Source organism: Mesoplodon densirostris, chromosome 2 (assembly GCF_025265405.1).
Source record: "Mesoplodon densirostris isolate mMesDen1 chromosome 2, mMesDen1 primary haplotype, whole genome shotgun sequence".
NCBI classification, from domain to species: domain Eukaryota; kingdom Metazoa; phylum Chordata; class Mammalia; order Artiodactyla; family Ziphiidae; genus Mesoplodon; species Mesoplodon densirostris.
The window spans coordinates 192,455,650-192,482,882 of NC_082662.1; the positions used below are offsets into that span (position 1 = coordinate 192,455,650).

A 27,233-nucleotide genomic window follows, 5' to 3' on the forward strand; every position below is an offset into this window, starting at 1 on the left:
AAGGCGTACAGCCCGGGCCTGGCGTACAGGGCCCCTCCCGGTCCTTCCTCTGCTCGCCTCCCGGGCTCCTTGCCCGCACGCCGCTCCCTGCTCCCTTGCTGCCTGCCTCGCTGTCCTCGCGCTGCACCCGCTGTCCCACCCCCGTGGCTTTGCAGGTGCTGCTTCTTCTGCCTGAGCACCCTTCCTTCCCTGGTGTCTGTCTGGGGAGCTTGAAGCCGCTCTTCAAGGTCCATTTAAAAGTCGCCCCCTCTGGGAGGCCCTCCGGATGCCTCCAGCCTCCTTTGGGCTCCCTCGGCGGCTGGTCCCTTGCCTTTCATAGCATCCGTGCCTGAGCTATAATTATTTATTTACATATTTATTCCTCCCCGCCCTGCACTGAAGGCTCCTTGATGGCAGAGGTCTTTTACGTTTTTGTACGGAGTGTCTAGAACCCAGCAGGTGCTCAGGAAAGACCTGTTGCTGCAAATGTCCATACGCCTTGTGTCCGGATCAGAATGCGGTGCTTTAAGTTTTGGGCGGCTGTTCCTTTCAGGCGAACGTTGTGTGGTTTGCAGGAAGCCGGTGGACATCCGTGCCCACTGAGAACAGCGATGGTCAGAAGGTCTGGAGTCAGGCCCAGGCCCCGGGCCAGCTGGGCCAGGTTTAGCTTTGGGTAAGTGACTGGCCACCTCTCCAGCCCGAGACACAGGAATGAGGGCGCTCGCCCCGCAGGGCCGTGGTGAAGGTTCATCCAGAAGCCGGCTGATTGTGGGATCGCATCAGGTTCAGTAAATGACAACGACAGTGATTATCCGGCCTCCTGAGGAGGGGCCGGCGCCCTGCCTCCACCCCACCCTGCCCCCGCCCCCGCCCCCCCAGGACCCCAGCGTCTGAGGCCGGGGGTGCCCGGCCTCTGGGGGCCGCACAGGTCTGAGCGCTGCTGCCCGGGGGGGCCCGGGGAGGCGTGTCCTGCGGACGGCACAGAGCACCCTGTGTCCAGCAGAGGGCCCAGCCCTGCCCTGCCTGGTGGCTTAGGGGTGGGGATGGAGGGGGTGCTGGAGCCGGCTGGCAATGCCAGACGCCCGATGGGGGCGGGCCCACCGGCCAGCTGCCCGTCGAGTCAGCCCGGCACTCGGTCCGGCCTCGCCTCCGCTTGTGGGCAGCCACTGCCGCTTATCCGGCCATGCGGTGGCCGTGGCCTCTGGCCATCTCTCTCGCCGTGGCGTTAGCGGCGGGTCCCGGCAGGGTCCCCGGGGGCATCCCCCTGCGCCGGGGCGGGCGAGAGGCCGTGACCCAGGAGCAGCCGAGCCGGTCCAGGCGTGGCAACGAGGAGGAGGAGGAGGCCAAGGGGGTGCAGCAGTATGTGCCCCAGGAGTGGGCTGAGTACCCCCGGCCCATCCGCCCCACCGGGCTGCAGCCCACCGAGCCCCAGGTGGCCGCCAGCGCCCACCCGGACCGGGCCGTGGTCCCTGGGGGCAGCAGGCAGGAGCCTCGGGGCAACACGACGGGGCCGCCGGGCCGGCGGCTGCAGATCCAGAACCCCCTGTACCCGGTGACGGAGAGCTCCTACAGGGCCTACGCTGTGCTGCTCCTGGCCCTGGTGCTGTTTGCCGTGGGCATCGTGGGCAACCTGGCGGTCATGTGCATCGTGTGGCACAGCTACTACCTGAAGAGCGCCTGGAACTCCATCCTCGCCAGCTTGGCCCTCTGGGACTTTCTGGTCCTCTTCTTCTGCCTCCCTGTCATCATCTTCCACGAGATCACCAAGCAGAGGCTGCTGGGTGACGTGTCTTGCCGGGCTGTGCCTTTCGTGGAGGTGAGTGTCTGTCCCACTAGAGCCCACGGGGTGGGTGGGGGGTGCTGCCGGATGTGGGCTGCGAGGGTGCGTGAGGCCCCGTAGGCCTGGGGCTCTATCTCGCTGCTTCTCCCCCAAGACAAATGCAGGATTGGCTCCTGGGAGCTCTCAGGCACCCGAGTGAGCAGGCGGGGGTCAGGGCCTTGGGGTCAAGTCTGTATCCACTCCCGGGAGTGCAAACACGGAAGGAAGAAAAGACCCTCCCTCACTGCGGCTCTCATCGCCGCCGTCACCTTCCGCCGCCTCCTCCGTCCTCTGGAAGGAGAGACCTGGTTCTGCGGCTGGAGCTAAAGCTGAGGCTCTAGTGTCAGCTTCTGTCCCTGGCATATTGGGGTGTCCCTGGGCAGGTCACAGCTCCTCTCCCATTTCACTGTCTCCTGACCAGAGGGTAGACCAGTTGGCCCTCCAGCTGCGGCTCCAAGGTGACCACTGGCCCCACCTCTGGGAACTTCCACACTGGGATGAGCACGTGGGTGTTGATAGATGTGTAGATCACACGGATACAGCTTAATCAAAACAGTGCAAAAATATACCAATATATGTGCATTTACGTGGGACACAGCAAGGCCAACATGTCTGCCTAGGAACAGGAAATCAGCCTGCAGCCTTTTGCATGTTGCTTACGCTGTGGGAGGAGGAAGAACGAGCGCTGGGGTGACTGGGGCCTCCCTCCCCACAAAGGCTGCTTTCCTCCCGAGAGAATGGGAGATGCTGAGGGAGTGGGCAGCCGGCCTGGGTGAGGAAGGAATCAGGATCAGCGTCTGGACACTGTCCCGTGACCTAGCGATGGTTTCATATCCGGACAGACTCTCTGAGGCTCAGCGGGTGGTACAGCCCTGTCCTGTCCTTCCCAGCCCAGGGAGACCACCTAACGGTGGCCCAAAGTTGCTCAGACCTGAAAGAGGCCCTCCGGCCAGGGACAGCCCTTGCATCTAAGAGACCTGGCGCTCAGAGCCCAGGAGAGCTGTGGGAGGTCAGAAACAGGGCCTTGGAACTGGGCAGACTGGGTCAGAGCCCGGGCTCTGCTGAGTGGCCGTGGTTAGCCACTTAACCTGCCCAAACCTCTGCTTCCCTCTCTGTGAGTCGGGGCTGACCGCCATCACCATAGCTGAGTGAGTCCCTGAAGGCTCACATGTGTGACGTCTACAAAGGGCTTAGAACTGAAATAATTCAGTATGTGGTGGATTTTCCTGGGAAAGGTCTAAGACCCCTGTGAGCGCTTGTCTGCATGGAGCTGGTGGCCGAGGAGAGCCCGGCCCTGCCCCCTGCCCGACTGTGGGTCCCAACACATCTGATACGCAGGCTGCCGCCTAACCCCCTCCACGGCCTGGAGGACAGAGGTGACCCCTGAGCCCTCCCTGGAGGCTGGGGTGACGGGTGAGAGTGGAGGGACAAATGCACCGCCCAGCACCCTTTTGTAGGGAGGCCCCAGGAGACCCCAGGAGGGAACAGGAGGCAGCTAAATACAGCTTGGGGCCATTTTTGAGATGTAGGAAAGGAGAGGGTGTGTTGTTTAGCCTGAGCCCTGGCCTGGGGCCTGCCTGGAGACGGGGCGGGAGCCAGCCAGAGAGGGGAGTGCTTGGACGGAGGGGGAACTGAGCACAGCCCTGAGTGTGCCCAGACATCATCTGAGCTGGGAGCACCCCCCCAGTCCCGTCACTTCTCTCTGGCACTTTCTTCCCTGCTGCTCTGGCTTCCTCTCTGCTCACAGGGTGGTTTTACTGTGTGCTCTGTGAGCCGCCTGCGGGGAGGTGGGCACAGGCCGGCCTGGGGGACGCTGCATCCCCACTCGGGCTGGCCCTGAGCCTCTCCGGGCAGAGCGAGGAGGGTGGGAGAGTGTATGCCCTGCGCCCCCCAAGGCCACTCCCGCCGTGGACGGGGTGGGTGAGGCCATCCAAGGACCCGGCAGGCCCAGGAGCCCTACGTCTCCGTCCATGTTTGTCCTCAGAGATGATTTCCCAAAGTCTCAGGAGCACAAGGGGCTGTAGGGCCTAGGTCGCTCGTCCCTGGGCCCAGAGGCAAGGCAGCGGGCGGCAAGAGTCGGGCGGCCTGCAGGGCAACCTCAGCTCTGCCATCCAACAAGGCCCTGGTCCCGCCTGACGCTGGCCGTGAGACCTGAAATGCCCCTGAATGGCGGTGCCACCACCGTCCTTCCCACGCCTGCCATGTACTTCCAGTCTGAGTCAGCCCCTCGGTTGCCTGGAGCTGACCCCCGCCTCTCCCCCACACCCCACGCCCCCCCGCAGGTCTCCTGTCTCGGCGTCACCACCTTCAGCCTCTGCGCCCTGGGCATTGACCGCTTCCACGTGGCCACCAGCACCCTGCCCAAGGCCAGGCCCATCGAGCCGTGCCCGTCCATCCTGGCCAAGCTGGCGGTCATCTGGGTGGGCTCCATGACGCTGGCTGTGCCCGAGCTCCTGCTCTGGCAGCTGGTGCAGGAGCCTGGCCCTGCTGCGGGCCCCGTGGACGCGTGCGTCATGAAGCCCTCGGCCCACCTGCCCGAGTCCCTCTACTCGCTGGTCTTGACCTACCAGAACGCCCGAATGTGGTGGTCCTTCGGCTGCTACTTCTGCCTGCCCGTCCTCTTCACGGTCACCTGCCAGCTGGTGACGTGGCGGGTGTGGGGCCCGCCCGGCAGAAAGCCGGAGTGCCGGCTGGGCCAGCAGGAGCAGCACGAGGGTCAGCTCAGCAGCACCGTGGTGGGCCTGACCGCCGTCTACACTCTCTGCACCCTCCCCGAGAACGTGTGCAACGTCGTGGCCGCCTACCTCTCGGCCACGCTCGCCCGCCAGACCCTGGAGCTCCTGGGCCTGGTGGGCCAGTTCTCCACCTTCCTCAAGGCGGCCGTCACGCCCGTGCTCCTCCTGTGCGTGTGCCGGCCGCTGGGCCGCGCCTTCCTGGACTGTTGCTGCTGTTGCTGCTGTGAGGGCTGCGGTGGGGGGGCAGCCACCGACGGCCCCGATGCCAAGCTCCAGACGGGGCTGTCCACCTCTGTCTACTTCCACAAGCCCCGGGAGGCGCCACCGCTCCTGGCCCTGGGCACGCCCTGCTGAGGCTGGCTGGCCATGGCAGGGGGAGCTCTGTCCAGAGATGGACTCGGCTCCCCTGGCTGGGGTCTGGGTATGTCGGAGCCCCCTGGCCGAGCCCCTTCTCGGGGCCGGCCCGCCCGTCCTCTTGCTGGGGGGCGGTGATCCTCCAGGTCCTCAGAGCTGCCCAGAAACTCTCCATCCCACCGGCTGGGAGCCAGAACCCCACCTGGTCCCAGCCTTGCTCTCCCCTCTCCATCTGGAGCCTTTACTTTGCCCCTCTCGGCATCACCCATCCTGGACGGGGGCCTTGGGGGCCGGCAACCGGGCTCTTCTCTGCACAGGATGGGCCAGCCCTGGACGCCCCCTCCAGGTGCCGTCCCTTCTCTGTCCTCCTCCTTCTCTGACGTACCCTGGTTGCCCGGCCCCCCCCCAGTCCCGGTCAGGTGCTCCCCCGTAGAAGACCCTTCTTGGAAAACAATAAACTAGGTAGAACTACCCCTGTGCCCACGGGCCTTTCTTGTGCCACATCCTGGCAGTGCCCAGGTGCACCTGGGCTTTGCCCTCCTGGCTACCTTTGGCCCTTCCTGGCCTGTGGCTGGTGTCCTGTCCAGCCTGGGGCCCTGTGGCTGTGAGGGCAGAGTGGACGGAAGGGCTTGGGAGCTGGGGCACTGTGTCCTCAGGCTGGCCTGAGCCCAGCCGTCCCTGGGAAGTAAAGGCTGCAAACTTATCTCCCCTGGAGCCCCCGCCGCTCTTCCTCCCTCCCCACAAAGCTCCCATTTGAGGGCAACCAGCAGCCTGGGGGGCTTCCAGCCTCTCTGACTCTGAGAGCTGCTCTTGTTTGGCTTCTTAGAACAGACTGTTTAGCCTACAGACGGCCCAGCTGCCTGCCCCCCGCCCGCCCCTACCCCACCCCCTTCCCGGCAGCCAGAGCTCCATCGACAGCCCCACAGAGCCTTCTTTCCTCTCTCTGGTCCCCCCCACCCCGACCCCGACAGGGGGCCCTTACAGAGGCCCCTTAGCCCCGTCTGGGCTCAGCGAAGTTGGCATGAGGTCAACCAAAGGAGCACCTTGGCCTAGGCCACAGACCACTCCCCGCCCCGCAAGCCCACCCTTCCCATCTGAAGCGCAGCTCGGGGTTCCGCGGAGCTCCTGCTGCCAGCTCTGCCTGGATCTCCTGCGCAGGGTCTCAGGAGGGTCCCCAGGGCAGGGTCGGGGAGGCACTGGCATTGCCCGGTGCCCTGGGCTCCGTTCTCCTCTGCCCACCCCACCCATACCCCCTGGCCTCAGCCCCGGAGCCAAGCCTCCTTCCCCCACTCCTGCGGATCTTAATGGCCTTGTTCTCTCTCCCTGGCACCCACCCCCAGGACGGGTGATGCCAAGAGAGAGGGAGGCCGTTGCTAGGCGATGGCGCTGCCGGCCGCACACTCTTTGTGCTGGAGAGACACCCACCCGTTTCTCGGCCGACCGCTGCTACAGGGGCCAAAGCCCCCAGCTCTGTCTGCAGCAACTTAAGACGGTGGGGGGAGCAGGCTGGAGAGGAGACCAAGGGCAGCCTTGCGGTGCTGAGGTGCCCGGGGCCCTTCCCTCCGCATCCCTCCCCCTGACTTCCTCTCTCCCCCCACCCCAGCCCCAGTCCCAGATGCACCAGCAGCCTCCTATGGGACGGAGGGGGGCCAGGGTGAAGGCGGGACGCGCAGGCCGAGGACGGGAGGCTGGGGGCGGGGAGGGGGCGCTGCCGCATCCTGTTTGGGGGCTCTGCCACAAAGGGGCCTCTGCCCCTCCCTGTGGTTCCGAGGCCCTGCCGCCACCGCTGCCCTGGACCCCGCCAACGTGAGTGGCTTGCAGGATTAGTCAGCAGGCCAGCGGGCCTTGGGAAAGAGCCACTGTGTCTCCGGCTAGGCCAGCTGGGGGAACAATGTGGCATTTGTTGCTTAGGGGTCCTGGGCTTGGGGTGGGGGGGCAGCTGCCAGTGGTGGGCAGTGGACTTGAGCTGGGTCTTTAGGGGACCAACCCTGAGCCCTCATGTCAGCCAGGTGGGAGGCGGGCCAACCCACTGAGCCCCCCTGACCCCGTCAGCATGTGCACCTTACACTGAGAATTGCCTCCCTTGGGCCGGACTGGACGCAGTTACTGGACCCCATCAGTTAAACAGGAATAACCCCCCCTCACAGAGGCCTGGAGTCATTGAATGAGACAAGATACATAAAGCTCCTGGCATGATGCCTGATGCCTGGCACCTTCCTTCCCTCCCTCCCTTTGGGGGTTCAACTCTCCAGAACTGCAGAGCAGGCTTGGCCAGGCAGTGCAAAGGGCACCCCCCGCCCCATGCTGGTGTACATATACGCACAGTCTGTCCTACGAAGCACCTGCTGTGCGTGCTGCGTGCAGGCACTGGGGCAGGAGGATGCCTGCTTGCTGGCGACCAGCCCATCCTGTCTTATCTCGTCAGAGGACGCAGGAGGCGAGAAAGGCAGGTCATCCCTGAAACTCCCCATCCTGCTCGCCAGACCAGTGACTGTTGGTCCTGTCCCAGCCTCCCAGGCCGTGGCACCTCCAGCCACCTCAGCAGCCAGGAGAGCCCAGGGGACAGCCCGGCCCCAGCTTCGACCTCCTCGACCAGGGGGCACGTGTCCTGTCCTTTAGGGGCTGGAAGGAACCTAAAGTCGTCTAGCTCCCTCCGCCAAATTCCATCTGCATTCTCTCCTCAAACTCCTCGGCAGTGGGGAAGCCCTCTCCAGGCAGGCCATTCCTCCCTGCGGTTCTGATGACCAGAAAGAGGCTCTAAGAGGAAGCACCGAGGAAGGGCCGGTGAGCTCAGAGCCACCAGGGAAGGCCCTGCTCCCAGGACCGTGGAAGTGGCCTCCTCCCTGCAGAGGTGCGGCGAGAAGGGGTGGAGCCTTCTGCAGGGCCACTCCATCTCCAGGCTGAGAGGAGCCCAGGGGGCGGGGCTTACGGTAAAAGTGGGTCAAGATGGCCCCGGATTTGGAAAGCAGGGAGCAAGCCTCCGAGGCCACGGCTGCGGGCAGAGGGGACCAGCTCTAGGGGTGGAGTGGGCTGGGAGGGGCCGGGGGTGGGCAGGGAAGGGAGGGCACGGCCTCTGCCGGGAAACCAGCAGCCTGGACACCAACAGAGGAGTAGCCAAGGGTGGTAAGCCGTGGGCTCTGCAGGCCCGGCACTGCCCCCGCACGGCGCCCCCCCAGGACAATTCACCAGCTCCGCCAACTCTGGTTGCAGGTGGGGGCCTGGACTGACTCCAGGAAGCAGGCTCCGTCCCGCACACACCGGGTACAGCCGGGCAGTTCCCAACACAGACCCCCTCCATTCCCCTGGCAGCTGCTGGCTCAGAGCTGGGGACACAGGAAAGTCCGGCTAGAGGAGGCGGCGGCAGGGCAGGAGCCGGCACGCTCGCGGGGGCTGCTCTGTAAAGCGCCATTGTGCGCCCGGGCGAGCGCGTGCCTCCCTTTGGCTGGGTGCGCCCAGGGTCGGGGACCAGAGTCCCCAGCCTGCCGGGCCGTGGACAGAAAAAAAAAACCGCACCGCGCACCACCCCAACACAAAATTGTCATTTATTCTTGTTGTTGTTAGGAGGCAAAAAAATGTACAGTTACAAGAATCATTTTCCAAACAGAGGTTAAATATGAGCTGAAAAGTGTAAAAAAGGAAGAGGGACATCACTTTACAAGTCATTAAATTAAACAAACAGAAAACAAAACCCAAAGAACCAACCCCCCATGCTGAGTTCTCTCCTTGTGCAACTCTGCAAAACGAGAACAGAAAATGAGGTGGCCCGTGGAGGTCAGGGCCTGGGGAGGGGCAGGAGCTGGGAGCCAGGAACAGGAGGGAGGGGCTGCTAGGGCGCTGGCGTCCTGCCCCTTCGGCCCCCGGTCTCCGGCGCCTGGTTGTGCCTGGTGGCCATGCTGAGGCTGGGGGCAGAGAAGGGCATCTCTGGAAGCTCCCGTCAGCCTGTGACATTCAAACACTGTGGAGACAGGCCAGACTGGGAAGTGGAGACAAACGGGACGTGGGGACGGACACCCGTGCCTGGGCTGGTACCTGCCCCTGTGCCAGCCTTACCTTTCCTGATCTGAACCGGGCCCAGCTAACCCCGCTATTCTCCTTCTCTCCAGACCGCCCCCTCCCAGATCCTGACTGGCCCCTGCAGCATCAAATGGTTGATTTTAGTCTTTGCTTAAATTAAAAAATTAAAATATATATACATATATATACTGTACACACAGGACAATAACAGAAGAGTGTGGGAAAGGGAAGCAGGGAGCGGGACAGGAGAGGAGGCGGGGCTGTGGGGCGGGGCTGCAGAGGGGGAGGGAAGCAGGGCGGCGGAGAGACAAAGGGAGAGGGGAGGGGGAAGGTTAGGGGACCGGAGGGGAGCAATTTATTTTACAATAAAATCGGGAGTTCAAACCTCAGCAGAACAGGACTCTGGGACCCCCAGAGGGCCCCTCCCCACACCAAGTAAGGAGGGGTGGGCTTGGGGGGGCGGCGGGGGGAGGGGGCGGGAGCTCGGCTTCAGATCCGGAGGGCGGTCCCTGGTCCGAGGGGGCGGGGCCTCAGTCTCAGCTTCTCCGTGACTTTGAGTGCTGGATAAGCCACTGTAGGGTGATGTCTGCGGGTCAAGAGAGGAGGTTACAGGGCTTCAGGGCTGGTTCTCCTGAGGGTAGAGCACACATCTGGCCGGGGGGGTGGCGGGGGGAGGGGGCGCGCTGCAGCTAGGGTCAACCCTAAGGGCATCACAAGCCCAGCTTCCAGCTGTCAAGCTCCGAACAGCCCCTGATGGGTGCAAGGGCGTCTGGCTGCGGTGAAAGAGACGAAGCCACAGGACGAGTCCCTCAGACCAGAAGGGTCCGACCCTACGATGTCACAGGCGGGGAGTGAGCCCCAAGAAGAGGGGGGATTTGCCCAAGATCACACACCAGTTGACGGCAGAGCTGGGGTGATGCTCAGGATCAGGGCTTCCCGCTGCCTGTCCTGCCCAGGAGAGCCACGGCGCTCTGGGCTCCAAGGAGAGAGCCACCGGCTGCCTTCCCCTCCTGCCCCTCCCCGAGAGCGCAGCGACGCCCCCAGACCCACCGATGTTGTCCTTTTCTTTGCAGGAGATGGAGTAGCAGCAGATCTCTCGGTCCTGGATGGCAGACAGATTCCTGCAGGAGACCAGAGCTGTCTGCTGAGGCTGCCAATGAGCAAGGGGCTGGGGGCCGGGGGTCGGGCGCGGAGGCAGTCGGGGATAGAGGGACGGAGAGGGGGAGGGGGGCGAAGGGCAGGGCTCAGGCAAGTGCGCTCTAGCGCCACCAAGCGGTGGGTGCCGAGAGCAGCAACGAGCCCTCCGCTCTGGCGCCTGGGAGTTTGGGGAGCAGGGAGGAAGGACAGGGAAGAGTGGCCAGCTCACATTTTCTCGATCAGCTCCTTCTCATCCAAGGCTCCCGGAAGGTCTCGCTTGTTGCCTAGGACTAGGACCTGCCGAGAAGGGAGGGCAGGGCTCGGTCCAGGGCAGCCAGGGCCAGGCTGCCCCCAGAGGGGGCTGGCTTCCGCAGCCCCGTTGCCTCCGCACCCCTCCCTCCCCCCGCCGCCAGCAGTGTTTACCCCCACCTGCCCCCAGCGGTCCCCGGCCTTCCCGGCGAACCCCCAACCCTCCCACTCCACTCGGGGCTGACCGGGATGCCCTGCAGCTGGGGCTTGTCCAGTAGGTTGTGGAGTTCATTCTTGGAGGCCTCAATCTTCTCTTGGTCAGCGGCATCCACCATGTACCTGGGGGGCGGCAGGTGGGGACAAGCTGACATCACAGGCTGCGGGGTTGGGGGGGAGGAGCTGCAGCAGCTCTGGCTGGCCCCCCGGGGTCTCCAGGCCACCTGGGACGGCTCAGGCAGGTGCTCTGAGAATGTCTTCTGAAGGGATGGGAGTGAGAACCTGCAGGGGCTGCTGGGGCCTGCCCTTGTCCCATCCCCCAGACCCCTGGAGAAGCTGCTGCTCCTGTGGCAGCGCTGGGCCCCATAGGATTAGACCTAAGTCCTTCCCAGAGTGACCCGCTTACGTTCTCAGGGCAGGGCTGGCTAGACAAGGGGGTGAAAACAGCAAAGGAAACCCCAGAAGACTTTCTTGCATCAAAATGCTTTTTTTTTTTTTTTTAAGAAGATGTTGGGGGTAGGAGTTTTTTATTAATTAATTTATTTATTTTTGCTGTGTTGCGTCTTCATTTCTGTGCGAGGGCTTCCTCTAGTTGTGGCAAGCGGGGACCACTCTTCATCGCGGTGCGCGGGCCTCTCACTATCGTGGCCTCTCTTGTTGCGGAGCACAGGCTCCAGACGCGCAGGCTCAGTAGTTGTGGCTCACGGGCCCAGTTGCTCCGTGGCATATGGGCTCTTCCCAGACCAGGGCTCGAACCCGTGTCCCCTGCATTAGCAGGCAGATTCTCAACCACTGCGCCACCAGGGAAGCCCCAAAATGCTTTTTAAAAAAATCAGGTTGGGGACTTCCCTGGCGGTCCAGTGGTTATAGGACTAGGAGCTTCCACTGCAGGGGGCAAGGGTTGGATCACTGGTCTGGGAACTAAGATCCTGCATGCTGTGCAGCCAAAAAAATTTTTTAAATAAGAATAATAAAAAAAAATCTGGTTACTGGGTGTAAGATAGGCTACAAAAATGTACTTTAACACAGGAAATAGAGCCAATATTTTGATATAACTGTAAATGGAGTGTCACCTTTAAAAACTATTAGCAAATAAAAATACATAAAAATTTAAATTTAAAAATCAGATTAAAAACAACAAAAGCTGGGCTTCCCTGGTGGCGCAGTGGTTGAGAGTCCGCCTGCCGATGCAGGGGACACGGGTTCGTGCCCCGGTCCGGGAAGATCCCACATGCCGTGGAGTGGCTGGGCCCGTAAGCCATGGCGGTTGAGCCTGTGCGTCCCCGCAATGAGAGAGGCCACAACAGTGAGAGGCCCGCGTACCGCAAAAACAAACAAACAAAAGACAACGAAAGCTAAATGATCTTTTGTTTGGGCACATATATACGTAGGATACAATTATTTTTAAAAAGCAAGGGAGAGAATTCCCTAGCGGTCCAGTGGTTAGCACTCGGCGCTCACTGCCAAGGGCCTGGGTTCAATCCCTGGTTGGGGAACTAAGATCCCACAAGCTGTGGCATGGCCAACAATGAAAGGAAAAAAAAAAAAGCAAGGGAAAGAACCACTAGATCACACAAAATTCAGGATAGGGGTGAGTCTGGGTTGGGGGTAGGCAGGGAGATGAGGAGGGACACACAGACGCTTCAGCACGAAGTGGTCAGTCCTCTGGTTCTCAGACTGGCCGGTGGGCGCCCAGAGCGTCCGTCAAAGCAAAGGTAGCTGCACACAGGTGTGAGTCACCTGCCAATGACCACGGCCCTGCTGCGCACTTACACGATGGCGCTCACTCCTCGGCAGTAGCGCTCCCACATGCTGCGGAAGCGGGGCTGTCCCCCGATGTCCCAGAGCTGAGCAAGAGAGGTGAGCGGGTGTCAGCAGCAGGCGGGCCCCCCATCCATCCTGGCTCCCACATGCCCCCCGCCTGCCCCACCGGAATTCCTTCGCTCTCTACCTCCCGACTCCTAAGCCTACCTGAGCTCTTTCCCCAACTATCCGGTCGGACCCAAGCCTCTGCTTTCCTCTAGCTTCTCCTCCGGGGGCCCGACACGTACCGACACGTGCACACACGCGCACACGTGCCCACGCACACACACATCCCCTGCGGCCGTGGGCTCGCGCCCGGGCCGGCTCGGCCGCACACCTTGATGGTCACGTTCCCCTTGGTGATCTTGCGCATGTTGAAGCCCACGGTGGGGATCATGTCCTCATTGAACTGTCCCGACTGGAAGGAAGAGGCAGAATTGGAAAAGGGGCAAAAATCGCCAGGACCCAGATGCGCCGTCCGCGGCGGCCACGGACCAAAAGGCTGCGGGAATGAAGCAGAGGCCAGGCCGGAGCCTCTCAGGCGCCCCAGGGTCCCGGGCAGCTCCCGCGCGCCCCCTGCTTTCAAGCAAGACGGGCTGTGACCAAGCCCAGTGTCCACCTCACACCCGAGCTCCCCTGTGACAAAGAGGCCCCTCGAAGTCGCTCGACCAGGATGGAGAAAGTCCTTCCTGAGGTCTAACCCACCTCTCTGTTGGACCAGAGCCCCCTTTCTGTATCTAGCCTCCGGTGGAGCAGGTCACGTTAAACAATCTAGGTTTACACTTTCACGCGGTAGTAAATGTTCACATCAAACTGAGGGTCGGTAAGTCAGCCACGCCCCAAATGCAACGCGCAGCAAGCGACTTCTGGGTCTCTTTGTACTGTACCCATTTGCAGGATGGGTACTCCTCCCTGTGCACCCCGACTAGACCGAGAGCTCTCGGGAGAGGAGCCACGTCTACACTGACCTTGGTGAATGTCTACCCAGTAAGTAGGAGTTAACCGTAATTCCGTTTCCCATAACCCACTTTCAAAGTCTAACAATTCTCACGTCTCCCCTCTAAATTGTCTCTAAGGTCTCTAGATTGTTCTAAACTAGCCACAGGCCTCTATTAAGGCCAGACCAAACTCCGCCCAAGGTAATCTCCACGTTCACATGTAGGACACCTCTGCTTCTCCCCCAGACGCAGGCTGAAGGAGATGGGGCTTACTTAACCTTGAACCTGAGGGGACAGCCTTGTTCTGTTATGATGTCATTGTCTTCTACCAGGTGGGAGGAGTAAGTTGCCTAAGGCCACACAGAGTGGTCAGGGGCTCTGACCATTGGCCAAAGTGTAGGACATGATGGCTTCTCATTCAGAACCTGTGAGTCTGAATGAAGACCCCCCACCCCAATGAGACGGATTGATTCCCTTTTATCTTCAGGAATCACCTGAGCTCGTTCACCAAGTCCCTCGGATGTGAGCACTGAATGCCCAAGACTGATGCTCAAGATAAGATGGATGAGGGTTCCTAACCTGGAGGCCAAAGAGGGGCTTCGGAGACCCCCTGAAGGTGCACACAATCTGTATGCGCACATTTTTGTTGGTATGTACACGCCTCTGGGGAAAGGGTCTCTGATTTTTTTTTTTTTTTTTTTTTTTGCGGTACGCGGGCCTCTCACTGCTGTGGCCTCTCCCATTGTGGAACACAGGCTCCGGACGTGCAGGCTCAGCGGCCATGGCTCACGGGCCCAGCCGCTCCACGGCATGTGGGATCTTCCTGGACCGGGGCACGAACCCGCGTCCCCTGCATCGGCAGGCGGACTCTCAACCACTGCGCCACCAGGGAAGCCCGGGTCTCTGTTTTTTATCAGATATCAAAAGGGTCCAAGAGCCTCTAACAGTGAGGAAACGTGAGGAACAGGGAGTGCCCTGACGAGGTTTTGCTTTTGGCTAAGTAGGGAGAACCATGTGTGCTTTAACTCCACAAACCCCAGCACGGTGCAGGTGGAATGGGGCACCCACTGGACCCAAGCCCACTCCATCCCCAACTGGGCAGATGAAGAATGTGGACCTGAGGAAGGAAGCCCAGCTCTTGTTTATCACTCATTGTGGTCTCACTTGGACCTCTCTGGGCCTCAGGGTTTCCTTCTGTGAAATGGCAGGAAAGGGCTTTGGTTTCCTAAAAATTGGCAAGTAGAGCTCACAAAGTGCTTGGAAATGGTTTCCGTACACAAGGAACCATCATGGCTCTCTGGCACCCCAGAACATTCACAGGCTCCCACAGAAATGAAAAGCCTAGCCTGGCAGAATGTGATCCCGGACAAAGGAGGGTTCCAGGAGGACCCTCAGGGAGCCAGGCGCCCCGGCCCCAGTATTTCCAGTTCAGCTGTGAATCAGAGCTAAGCTGGAACCAGTCACAGCTGCATTTCCCGGCTAAGGCCTCAGATCTCACAAGCTCCTCATTCAAGGTCAGCAGGGACTCTAAAGTCATCTGCTGGAACCCCTGGCTCAGACTTGAATGCCCTCTGGCTCCTGGGTCAGCTCCAACGCTCCAGAGTGCTTTATAATGAGTCAAAAATCCATCTTCCCAACTCTACCCGTTGGGAACCCCGAAATTAGTTCTTCCACTGGACAGTTTTTTACACTTGTAAATATTTGAAAATGGTCCTCTTGTTTCCCCCGGGCAAAACATCTCCTACTTTCTGGCAGCACAAGTTTTTCAGAACTCAGAAAGTGAGTTTGGGGTTCTCAGATGCACTGCAGTCTCTTTGTGATGTTTCCCAGCTCACATTAGCCAGCTGAGCAGCTTACACATAAGCTCAATTTCTATTTACAGTCGGACTCATAGAATGAGTAGAAAAAAACTAAATGGGTAAAAGCTGAGACAAAGAAAGGCCAAAAGAGGCAAAGGGGATTCAGAAGGTCAGTGGCGGGCGTGGGCCAGAGCCCAGGGTCCTGAAAGACGCTCCACTGTGATCATACACTGGTAGGCGGAAATGCCGTGGCCCTGGAGGAGCTGAGAACTCTGGACGCGGGCACTCCCACTGCAGCCCACAAGGGAGATGGGTGTTCTGGAGAAGCCTCTTTCTAGGGAAATCCAGGCTGCATTTTTAGGATGTGTGAGTTGAGGTGGCAAATTTATGTCATAAAGATGAAGGCCCGGCTTGGGGAGGGGAGCCCTCGCTGCACCCCTCAGAAACTCCTGACCCTGACAGTGAAACCTGTGACTCTTGGATTCCGTTTCTGACCTGCCAGAGCATCCCATTCTCTGGACACGACCAGGACATGGAACCGCCTGGGTTCCTGTGATCCCCGCCTAGGAACACAGCTTTGTAAACGCTCTAGGAGGAGAGACTCCCTGGGGACCAGAGGTGATGCCCGGGCTGAGCCACAAGAGCAGCAGCAGCACCGACTGGTCCGCTCTCGGCCTCACCCTGGAGACAGCTCCCAGATCTCGGCACCTCGGAGATAAGCCACAGGCCCGCAGGACCCGAGGCCAGGAGTTGCGCTCCTGCTTTTGGAGCCCAAGTCAACGCCAGGTCTAACCAGGGGCCTGCGACCAAGGGCCAGAGCCTGGGCAGACAGGAGCCCAGGAACCATCATGGCAACAAACCCAGCCTGGGCCCGAAGAGTCTGTCCTGCTGGGTGAGTGGCCAGGAGCCCCTGGGCAGAGGTCATCGCAAACATGTTTGGGAAAGGAAGCCAGTGCCCAAACATGCCATCATGGTGTACCTGCCCCCCAGTCTCCCTCCACCCTTCTCTTCGAAGGTGGGCAGGATGCAGGCAGGGGAGGTACCCAGGCTGGCAGATCACACTTCTCTGCTGACCCCTGTCATGTATGGCTGCTCCACAGCTCTCAGAAACCCCCGTCTGCGGACGAGGCCCGGGTCCCCGGACACCTCAGCTCTGCCCAAGCCTTCCTCAGCCCCACATGCCCAGCCCAGCCCTCTCGGAAATGCAGGCCGCAGCCACTACTGCAGCTCAGCTCAAACACCCAGAGAGCTCATCTTCCCCTTTTCTGAGGCAGATTTTAATCCTCCCCACCACTGCCCTGGCGCTGAAAGGCGTACACTTGCCCACCTCGGTCTTGATGACCCAAAGCCCTCAGAGCCACTCTCCCCTGAGTCCCCAGAGTGGACCTGCCCCTCCACCTCCAACTCATCCTCTGGGTCCGAAGCACCTCCTCCTGCCCTGCAACTTCCGGGCCAGGCGGGGACTCCGAGCTCCCTTTAGGGTGCCCTGCATCCTCCCCGGACCCCAGCTGCACGCCACGGTCGGGGAGAGGTTCCCCGTGGAGAAGGAGTCTGGGCTGGAGCCCAGGGCCTCTGCTGATTCCACTCCACCCAGGGATCCCTCCCCCACCATCCCCCATCAATAGCACCGGGGCTTCCTCTTCCGGCCAGGAGGGGTTAATCCCCCGGGGTGGGGCCGGGCCGGCCCGGGCCCCCCCACCAGCCTCGCGGGCATCCGTCCTGCGACCCTCCGCGCGCCGCACGGGCAGGCCCTGCACTTTCGCCCCGTCATGCGCCAGGGTGCGGGTGCCGGAGGGGGCCCGTCTCCGCGGGCGGCGGTCCCTCTGGCCTCGTGACACCCTCGGCGCCGCCGGTCCTGGGGCCCGGGCCGCGTCCCCTCGTCCCCCGCCCCTGCGCCCGGCCGTGCCATCCCGGCCCGGGCGCGCGCCGCCAGGTCCCCAGGGCCGTGCTAGGCCCCGCGCGCCCGGGCCCGCGCCTCCCCGCCGGCGCCAGCCGTGCCGGCCACGCCAGGCGGCGGCCCGCTCTGCTGGGCGCGGCGGGGACCTGAGGCCCGGCCGGCCGGCGCCCCGTACCGCGATCACGTTGACGAAGGTGGTCTTGCCCGAGTACTGCAGCCCGACCAGCGTGAGCTCCATCTCCTCCTTCCAGAAGAGGGCCTTGAACCAGTCCAGCAGCTTGTTGAACAAAGCGATCATGGTCGCTGCGCCGGCCGCGCCCGGTGCCGGCTCCCCGCCGCCCCTCGTGCCCTCGCGCTGCGGCCGGAGCGGCCCCTCCCCGGTGCGGCCCGGCTCCGGACTCGGTGCGGGCGGAGGCTCGGCTGGAGCGCGCGGCCGCCGACGACTCGCTGCCGGATCGGCGCGCCGATGGGTGTGGCCTCCGCGCGTCCTTCTCCTCCCGGTCGCCGTCCTCCTCGCAGTCGTCCTCCTCCTCGTCCTCTTCCTCCGCCCGCGCGGCCGCCGGCCCTGCTCGCCCCCGAGTGGGCGCGCTCCTCCTGCCCGGGCCGGGCGGGCCGGGCTGCGGGTACGCTGGGCGGGGCGCCCGCGGGCTTCGGGGCGGGCCGGGCTGCTGTGCGCTAGGGGCACTTGGGGAAAGAGCTCCGATTGTTTTTCGCCTTCCCGGGTTGCCGTGCCCCGATTGGCACCCGCTTCCTTCTTACAGGGCGGTCTCGGGCCCCGTTGAGCGGGACCATTTCCAGGGTGGAGGAGGGTGGTCCGTGGCTTCCCAGGACGCGGGGACGATGTCTCTAAGATCTTTTGTTCCCTGAGTCCTTGCCTCTGAGCACCTCTGGGTACCGGAGCCCCAGTGGAGGGGAACATCCACCTGTGAGGCCTTGTTAACCACGAGGTACCAGGACCACTTGCTTCGTAAGCCTCTGGCCCAAAGTGACTTTTACTGGGACCACCATGATACTAAACAGAGAGAGTCCTGCGGGGGGTTTCCCGTTAGGGAGGTTTGTGGCAAATGAAAAAAAAGTTGGCCTGTTTTGGTAAAACCCAAAGTTTTCTTCAGGAGAGCTGGCGGTAGGAGGTGTGGGGCTTGCGGAGATGCTGGTCCTGGGAGGACCCAAGCTCGGGGCTGCTGGACCCCCTGAGCCCACACCCCGCTTTGGGCGTGCCTTCCTATTTGGCCTGCACAGGCACTCACGTGGCATCTGTGGTTTTAGTCCAAGGCGCATAAAGTTTCAATATCAACCATATCTGCCAAGCCCAGCCGAGATGACCCCAAATGATCAGTTGCCAAAGTGGAGGAATCACAAAGTCCTGGCCCTGTGCAATATCCTGGATTATTAACTTACATAGTCTTTCTAGTCCTTGCCCTTTGTGAGTCCCTCTCTAGCTCCTAAGGAGCACCTCTGCCCGTTTCCCAGACTGACTCCAGTGTCACTTTGTTTCACGTGTCCCTGGAAGGGCTGTAAAGTGCACGTCCTGGGGTAAAGAGCAGCAGCCTGTTCCTGGTCTGGGGATTCTTACTCTCTCTACTGATGTAAAGAGGCTCCAGAGGCCTGAGAAGAAGAGGGAAAGAAGGAATGACTCAATCATCCGAGAAGTCTTTATTTTCCCACCTGGTCACTCTTCAGAGCCTGTCCTCAAGCTCTGGGACAGGGTTGGGGCAACAGCGCCCAGGGAGGGGAGCCTGCCACCTGTGCGGTGGCTTTCCTCCTGTGGGGTCTGAGCTCAGGGAGGACCAGGCGCCGGATGGCCCTGCACCCAGCGCCACAGGCCCCGGGAGTGCCTCTCACAGGGCAGGAAAGCTTCAGGAGGGGGTGAGCCCATTCCCAGGCGGTGAGGAGGGAGAGGACCAGCAGAAGCATTAAGGAAGTCACCCTCCGTTCCAATGCTGCATGTTTTCCAGAAGCGCCGTCTGAGGGAAAGGCCAGCTGTTCTCAGGGACCCAGCTCCTTGGGGGGGTTCCTCAGAGAACTGGCCCCAGCAAAGGCAGCCCCCAGGGGCCAAGCACCTGGAAAGATGGTGCCTACCTTCCTCCCCACGGGCGGCCCGTCTCGGATTCAAGGACGAAGGGTTTGGACGCCTCCCTGGGGGGGGGTGGGCAGCCCTGAGATAGATCCGGGGGGCCCTGGACATCGTGCGGATGTGAGGTGCGGAGGCGAGTTAGCTCTCCGGGGTAGACTATGGGGGGTCCGGGTTCAGCCTGAGCCCCTGGGTCCATGGAGGTGCTTTAACCCGGGTCGCTCATGGCCATAGCCAGCCATCCAGGCGTGCTCTGCGGGGAGGAGACCATGGCAGGGCTGCTTATCTGAAGTCAGGCACTGCTCTCGGCTCCTTGCTCGTCTCGTGTCCTCCCTGGGTACTCGGAGTCCCTTCTGGGCTCCGAAGGCAGGCAGAGGATGCTGGGCCTCCCTGGAGAGTAGCTGGGGTGGGTGGCCGGCAGTTACGGAGGCAGGGGCAGCTGTCTGGGCCTCCAAGGGGTCCGCACACTTTCCCTCTTCTAGAGATTTCAACTGTCCCACCAGGTCACCTCCATAGCCTGCTCCCCGGACACTCATGTGGGCACAGGGGTAGTCTGGTCCTTGCTCTCTTTGGGGGGTGTCCAGCCTCACAGATGTGGGTGAAGAGGCGAGTCCCTGCTAGGATGCTGAGGACTTGGCCAAGGTAGCACCAGGCTTTTCCCAGCTCAGGTCATTGGCCTGTTCTCGGGCTGGGCCAGGGTGGGGGGTGATCTTGGGGTCACTCTCTCGCCAGCCCCAGGAAGTGGGTACAGCTGGAGTGGCTTCTAGGTGCTCCTCTGGTTGTTCTCCCCCGGTGGCAGTAAAGCACCTGATGTCCATGTCCAAGGAAGAGACTGAGGCTCACACGGTGTTTCAGGGACCAGGATGCCCGGGTCTCTTTCCCAGCTCTGTTGTAAAGGTCAGCTGCCAGCTTTAAGCTCGGAGGGACATGGGGGGTTGCCCCCGGTGTCCACTGGGGGCCTCTGCAGGGAGCAGGGGAGTGGGCAGTGCTGAAGAACCAGTGTCTAGCCCTGTCCTCACCGTCCAGCTTCCTGTGACCCCAGACACACCCCGAGGGGCACCCTGTTCCCATGCCCACCCAGGGGGTTCCCCAGGTCACAAGGCCCACTTTCCCAAACCCACCTTCCCAGGCCCAGGGAAGCGGCCCTGGGTGGGGGAGGGTGCCAGGGTCAGGGACTGGGCTCTTCTGGCAGCTGGGCGGCGTACAAGGCCAAGGTGTGGTGCAGGAACTGGTACTGCTCCGCGGTCTGGATCATGCCCCCCCTGCAGAGAGAGGTGCACAGGCTGTGAACAGCGGTCCGGAGGGGAGAGCCTGACCTTCCCGAAGGCCTGTTGGGCTCCTCCTTCCAGGTGCATCCTCTCTGCAGCGGACCCCTCCCGCTGCACCCTCCCCAGCCCGGGGTGGGGGGTAGGAGGGGCCCCATGCGGGCAGGGGTCTTCTCTGACCCTTCAGCTCCTGGGGCAGAACCAGCCCCTGAGTCCCCAGGCTGGGCCAGGAACATTCCTGACCCCAAGATTTCCTCTTCCCGGTAGTCTTAGAAGTAATAATTCTATATATGTGTATAGTAAGCGCTCGTGTTCCCCAAATACTTTCACATCGGTTAACTCGTTCCTTACAGCAGCTCTCTGGGGAAAGGGCCATTGTTTCTCTCTAGATAAAGAAATGGGGACCCAGGGAAACACAGTGACAGCTCGGTGAGATGCACCCTGGTCCGCTGTCTCCAAATCCAGTGAGCTTCTGTGCTTCGCCTATGGCCGCCTAGTTTCCAGAACCAACCGTACTCTTTCCCCCCACCTTTTCCCTGAGCAGGGAATTTGGAAAAACAGAGACAAGAAACAGAAGAGACTGAAAGCTCGGGTAAATCCATAGGGTGGCCTGTTTCACTCTAGGTGCCCCACCTCTGCCACCACCCCCCCCGCCCCCCGCCAGGGTGTGAGCTGCACAAGAACAGCTCTCTAAGCGAAAGGGGCCCCTTCCTTTCCCACAGGAAGTGCCTCGTGGTGAAGTGCCCCGCTCAGTCCGCAGACCCACCTGTCCAGCCGCAGCTGGCACACAATGCCCAGAATGTCCACTTCCCCTAGGGCCTTCAGCTGTTGGCAGCCGATGCGGGTGGCGATGAAGCAGCCAGTCCGGCCGATCCCTGCGCTGGGTCCAGGAGTCCAGGGAGGGGGCGGGGAGGTCACAGGGGGCCGGGTGGGTGGCAAACAGAAGGGAAATAGGGATGCCTCCACGGGGTGGGGGGCGGCCACGGAGGCGTCTGCATCCCTCACCGGCCTCACCCTAAAGCCGGTCCAGGTCGCCCTCGGGTCCCTGTGGACGTTTTGAGGAGCACTCTCCTGCTCGGTGGGGGACAGCAGCTTCCTGCTGACAGTGCCCGTGCTGGGCTGGATGACCCCGCGGAACGTCCTTCCCTCACCATGACGCGTCCTCACAGCTGCTGGTGCTCGGCCCCTTGCCCTGTCCCTTCTGCTCTGTTGTGCCCTTGACTTCCTCCCTTCTTCAGGAAGTCTTCCCCTGTGAGCCCCTGACCTCCCAGCACTGAGTCTGGGTGCACCTGCGGGAGGGGCTTCCAGAGCCCTCTGCCTGTACTTTTGGCCGCTGTGTTCTAGTGAGAATGTGCATCCCAAATGCTTTCCTTATTTTAAGTCTGTCCCCTGCATCACCCCCGACTCCACCCCAATCCACTTCTTACCCTGTGACCTAAGTATTCTTTGTAACCGGCAAAGCCAGTCCTGTGAGGCCCCTCGTCACTTATCTTCCAGGCTTTTTCCTCCCTGCCCCCTTCCCATGTGACATCCGGCCCCTACTCGCTGACTCTGCTCCCAGCATCCAGTCAGTTTTTAAACTGCACCTCTGGGCCTTTGCACATGCTGCTCCATCTGCCTGGCATGCTTCCCCCCCACCCCACCCCCACCACCTTCGCCTGGTTAATTCACCTTTCAGGTCTTACTTTGCCTTAGAGGTCATTTCTCCTGGAAGACATTCTCTGGCCAAAGCCTGGGCTGGGTGATTTCATTCTGTGCCCCCCCACTCCCCGTGATGTTCTCATCACGCTGCGTCCTGTTCGTTTCATTGGCTCTCTCTCCCACCAAGACCGTAAAACTTGGCAGAAACCAAACTGTCTTGTTCACAGCCGTCTCCTTAAGCATCTAACACTGTGCCTGGCAATACCAGGTTTTCAGTAAACATTCATGAGTGAATAAATGCGTTTCCTGACAGCGGGGATCGTCTCCTGCCTCGGCAGACCGGGAGCTGCCTCTCTGGACTGTGCCTGGGTGTCCAGCCCACACGTCCAGGTTGTGCAGCCAGAGGGAAGGACAGAGCGCTTGCTGAATGACCGAGAGATTCCTGTCCATGACCCAGGCCTGCTCTGCTTACACTCCTTCCCAGGAGGGACCCAGTGGGGAGGAAGGGCTTCCGGAGGAGGGGCCACATACCTGCAGTGGACCACGATGGGCCCCGTGTTGGCAGCTGTCTCTGGGCTGTCCTCCACCTCGGCCACCAGGCGCAGCAGGGGCCCGGCCGATTCCGGGGTCTGGTGGTCAGGCCAGGCCGAGAAGAGGATGTGCTTCACTGACCGGCACTCTTCCTGGTGCTGGGTGGGGACAAAGCATGAGAACAGGGGACAGGATGAGGGCATCGCCCGTCCTCTTCTGCGGTGCTGGGGCTGGAGTGAGCCCGAGCAGAAGACGCCAGCCTTGTCCTGCTCATTTTGCTCCACCGCTCCCTCCTGGGACACCTCTGGGGAGGGCGGAAAGACCCAAGTTCCAGCCAGCACGTGACTTTGGGTGAGTCCCTTGACCTCACTTTCCTCACCTTGAAAATGGGACCATGATGGTCGGAGGATAAACGCTTTGGAGAGCAGAAGATGCTACACAATAACAGAAGCGTTTTTAGGCACTTTTACAAGTTATTAAGCATCTTGTCAAACGGCCCTCGGTTCCTCCAGCAGTGACTCCAGGACCCCGCCCCCTCCTCCGGGCGCTTGGCACAGACCGCTGGGCCTTCCTGGCGGTTCCCACATGGATCGTTGGCGCTGACCTACTGGACTAGAGGCTCCTTGAGGACGGCACCCACATCCCTCTTCTTCTGGTCCCAAGCAGCTCTTTACATGTGGGTTCAAGCAGCTTTCCCTGAGTAAACCTGTGCCTCCCAGGGAAGTTCCAGAGAGTGAGGGTGGCCCGACTTCCCTGTGGACCGGAGGGCGGTACCTGGATGGTGAGCTGCCTCACGGTGTATTCTGGGCACTCTCTCACGTCCTGGACGTGGATGCGGAAGGGCCCGTAGGTCTCCTCCTCCGTGGGCCAGTAGTGGACACACTTCTGGGGGCAGGGAGCTGGGAGTCAGGAGCCAGGGCAGCGGAGATGGGAGCGGGGACACCCCCGCGGCATTTCCACCCCCGCTGCAAGGGCTGGGCTGTCCTGAACTTGACACCTGCAGATAAAGTGCCCCCCCGACCCCTGCTTCTGGCTGGGGCTGGCCTCCCTGCCACGTGTCTCAGGAACTGACAGGTGTCCTCAGCTCCCAGGGGAGGCCCCTGCCCGGAGCTGCCCCAGCAGGGGTGTGCTGCAGACGTGGGTGCAGCCTGTCCGTCTGGGTTCGCCAGGGACTGTGCCTCAGTCTCCTACCTCCTTGCCCTCTCGGAGCTGAGTCAGCATGACGATGAGGGATGTCTCCTCCTGCCACACCATCTCCCAGAAGTCTGACACGGTGTTGGGCATAGGGCCCTGGGTGGCGATGTAGGCTTTGTCCTTCCCACCGTATCCCTGCAGGCGGAGGAGGCCGGGGAAGGGTGGGCGGTGAGGCCAGGGCCCTGGGGCGGCCAGACCTGCAGGTGCCGCACTCAGGCTGCAGCCAGGGACCGTGCAGCCCGGACACACACGTCACAGACACACACACCAGACGCCACATGGGGGACATGACACGGGCTCTGAGTGAGAACATCCGGGTTCCAACCCCTGTTCCGCTCACTGCCTGTGCAGCCGAGAGTGAGTTTCCCAGCTTCTGGTCTGTAAACGGGGTGTAATGGCCGTCCAGCAGCACGTGGTGCAGACCAAACTCTACGAAGTGTGTTGGGTTGAGTCTAGCATCTTTCAGGGCCTCTGTGAATGTTCCCTTCCTCCCCCGCTGCTTTCTATTGAATACTAGCGCAAAAGGCGAAGAAAACAGTTCAGTATTTATTGAGCGCATGTTTCCCTTTTACATGCCACTTTCTGTATTTAGCAGCGAGGCGTAGCACACTCCTGCCAGCCTTTCCTCTCCCCTTCAGTATCCTCAGCTTCTTGCTCCTCAGGGAACGGTGAAATCCAGACCCCCCTTCACCGGGCCGCCTTTCCCCCCGCCGCAGGCGGCCCTGGCTGCGGGCTATTCACCGGGGCGCCCGGCCACGGTCCCACCCACTCTGAGCCGCTAGAGGGCGCAGTCTGCACCTGCCGCCTCCCACCCCTGCGGGCTGACGCTGGGGCTGGAGCCCACCTGGCCTCCCGGCCTCCCAGCTCCTTGACTGAAGCCATCTCCACGAAGGAGGGGCTGCCTGGAGCAGCGAAGGCCAGAGGGGAGGGAGCCGGCCGAGCGCCCCCAGTTGGCGCTGCACCTTCTGTGCAGACCTGGGAGCCGCAGGCTGGGCCTGGCCCGAGCCGCCCTCCGTGCTGTGAGGCTGGCAGGGGCCGCGGGACGGGGTGCGCCAAGGAGACCGGGGTCTTCCTTCCGGCGTCTGACGTCTGCTCTGTGCTCCCGCCTGGCGTCCTGGCCTGTTTGCGCCGGCTTGGCCCGGAAGGGCTGTGGCAGCCGTGAGTCGGAGCTGGGACACCAGGTGCCCCAACCACCAGCCGTGCTAGGCGGTGTCCTGGGGGTTCTCTGGACACAGCCCCCCTTCCCCGCTGGCGACTTACCCGGATGTAGTTGGCGTTGATGTAATCTCCGTCCTCCTGGCTCTGCGCCCGGCCCAGACAGACGCGGCTCTGGGGGTCTAGGAAGTAAAAATCAGCAGAGGCCACAGGTCAAAATGTGACCAGTGAAGCAAACTCACGCAGGGCCAGAGAGAGGAGAGTCCTGTGCTTGTCACGGCACCTGCGAGTAGCAGGTGGCCAATACCTATGGCATTATTTCATATGCACGCAGAAGGGAGCCACAGAATGTTCCTGACCAGCAGTGGGCCGTGGTCAAAGAAGTAACTGGGAAGGTTCCCTGGCTGGTGCTGGGCAGGATGGACAAGCGAGGAGAGGGCCGTTGCTGAACGACATTCTAGTTTGGAGATCAGTGAGGCACAGAACAGGGTCATAGCAATACAAATGGAAAAAGAGATATTGTCTCCTGAGAGGCCAGACTGGAACTGAGGCTTCATTCCACCCCCAGGGCGGGTCAGCCTGGCCGTCTAAGGGGGCCTTTCTCCAACTCCAGTCCAAGCCGGATGAAGAAGCAGGCTCCCCAGGGCCAGCTGGTCTGGACGGAGGGTGCCTCGGGGCCAGGAGCAGTTCCCCCTTCCGTGAGTGCTAACAGCCCCTGGACTGGCCCAGGCAGGCAGAGGGTTGTGGCCTCCAGACTGGGGGTATCTGGAGGTGGCCTGGCCAGACAAGGCTGCTCTGAGCAGAGCGGGAGGGGAGAGTGTCCTCAGGCCTCGTGCTCAGAGGGCCTGTGCCTGCCTCTGAAATACAGGAGGTGCTGACCCCGGGACCCCCATCTGCAGCCTCCTCACTGCGTCCATCTGAGATCCTCCAGCCCCCTCTCGGGGAGCCATCCTGACGGGGCCTCTCCCCCCGCAGAGCTGTGTGGGCCCTTTCCCACGTGGGAAGAAGAGGAGGAAGGAGGTTTGGTGCAACTGGCTGTGTGACCTCCAGCAAGTTACACAACTTCTCTGTGACTTGGTTTCCTCATTTGTCAAATGGGGATAAGAACACCACAGACCAACTTCCTGGGGTCCCACTGAGCAGTGCTGGCCCACAGTGCTGTCCTATCCTCATCCTGGTTGTGGTAACTGCTCCCCTTCCCCAGCCAGGCCCGGATGTGGGCATTCCTCTGCCGGAAGAAGAGCCTCTGCGTATGGCAGCTCTCTCCTGGCTGAGGCTGTGTTTTGCCTTCTGAACGCCTCCAGCCCCAGGCCCCTGCCACGGTCCTTACTTGGCAAGATGGTCTTGTATCGGTCCTTGGAGGCATGGCCAGGAATATCCAGGTCTTCAGGGCTGACAAAGTTTGAGGGGATCTTCTGGCGGGGGGAGGAAGCAAGTGAACAGCCAACCCCCTTCCAGCCTCCTCTCCCTCCGTCTTTCCTAGTAGAGCTGGGACCCAGCTGTTCCCTCCTGGCATCAGGACGCAGGTCTAGATGTGGCGGAGGGCAGAGGAGGGAGCCTGGGCGGGTTCCTTCCTGGAGACCCCGGGGTTCTCTCTTCCAAGGGCCCAAAGGGGACAGGCCCACAGGCCACGGTAGAGTGGTGCCAGCTGGCTCTCCTGATTCAGAAGGGCAGTGACGCGGAGGGGACCCCACGTTCTTACCAAGAATTCCTCTTCCAGCTGCTTGGGGCTGGGTGGCTGGTGCTGCAGGGCCTGGCGGGTGAGGGGGTGCCCGGCTGTGCGCAGAAAGTGCAAGGTGACCTCCTGGGGCGTGCGCACCGAGCAGATGGGCTCCACGGCCCCCAGGGACCGCACGTCCAGCATCAGAGCCACATTGGAGCCGCGCCTGCAGCACAGACAGCCAGTGCCCTGTAAGCCCAGGCGCGGTCCGCCTCTGACAGTTATGATTGTTATGGGCACCTCTGGGGGCCGGCTCCTTGTCTCCCCTTGCCCCAGAGGCCCCGGGCCCTGTGCACCCCCACCCCTTGTCAGCCAGAGCTGGTGCCCCCACTTCCCATTCCCAGCCTGGCCCCTAAAGCTCCGACCTGCATCCAGGTCTGGAGGCCCCGGCCCCCTCCAGGGGTGCTCAACCCGACCTGGGGCTTGGGGCACAGGTGCGAGGCTGACGCAGAGCTTGTGCCCCAGACAGGTAAAGGGCATGCAAATGACATGCAAATGAGCACATCTGGTTTCCTTTTCCTGGAGAGGTGGCGAGGGTCCCGCAGGAGGGAAGCCCCTCCCGGAAAAGGTCTCACCTCTCCTGCAGGCGCACGTGCTTCTTGGCTGGCGCCTGGTCAGGTGGAAGCTGGGTCATGGCTGCCCTCAGGGGAAGGGGTGGCCGGTGGCTGTGCTCTGGAGTGCCCCCCGCGGGCCTGGACCATGCTCGGGGGCTGGGC

At 61.8% G+C, this 27,233-nt stretch overlaps 3 protein-coding genes across 3 annotated transcripts; 1 reads left to right on the forward strand and 2 right to left on the reverse strand.

Moving 5' to 3' along the window:
* Nucleotides 1-1,162: 1,162 nt before the first annotated feature.
* On the forward strand, nucleotides 1,163-4,887 carry GPR37L1 (G protein-coupled receptor 37 like 1). The gene is made up of 2 exons (XM_060088697.1): nucleotides 1,163-1,795; nucleotides 4,081-4,887. The coding sequence occupies exons 1-2, from the start codon at nucleotides 1,163-1,165 to the stop codon at nucleotides 4,885-4,887; spliced, it is 1,440 nt and encodes a 479-aa protein (XP_059944680.1).
* Nucleotides 4,888-8,411: 3,524 nt separating this feature from the next.
* Nucleotides 8,412-17,539, reverse strand: ARL8A (ADP ribosylation factor like GTPase 8A). The gene is made up of 7 exons (XM_060091507.1): nucleotides 17,116-17,539; nucleotides 12,644-12,724; nucleotides 12,277-12,350; nucleotides 10,533-10,626; nucleotides 10,268-10,335; nucleotides 9,952-10,022; nucleotides 8,412-9,487 (listed from the first exon to the last, which is right to left on the reverse strand). The coding sequence occupies exons 1-7, from the start codon at nucleotides 17,236-17,238 to the stop codon at nucleotides 9,438-9,440; spliced, it is 561 nt and encodes a 186-aa protein (XP_059947490.1). The 5' UTR covers nucleotides 17,239-17,539; the 3' UTR covers nucleotides 8,412-9,437.
* Nucleotides 17,540-20,179: 2,640 nt separating this feature from the next.
* On the reverse strand, nucleotides 20,180-27,233 carry PTPN7 (protein tyrosine phosphatase non-receptor type 7). The gene is given in 10 exon segments (XM_060088698.1): nucleotides 20,180-20,273; nucleotides 21,043-21,156; nucleotides 22,449-22,606; nucleotides 23,223-23,333; nucleotides 23,640-23,777; nucleotides 24,903-24,979; nucleotides 26,128-26,212; nucleotides 26,500-26,683; nucleotides 27,093-27,169; nucleotides 27,171-27,233. Coding segments are annotated over 10 exon segments (1,086 nt in total). The 5' UTR covers nucleotides 27,219-27,233.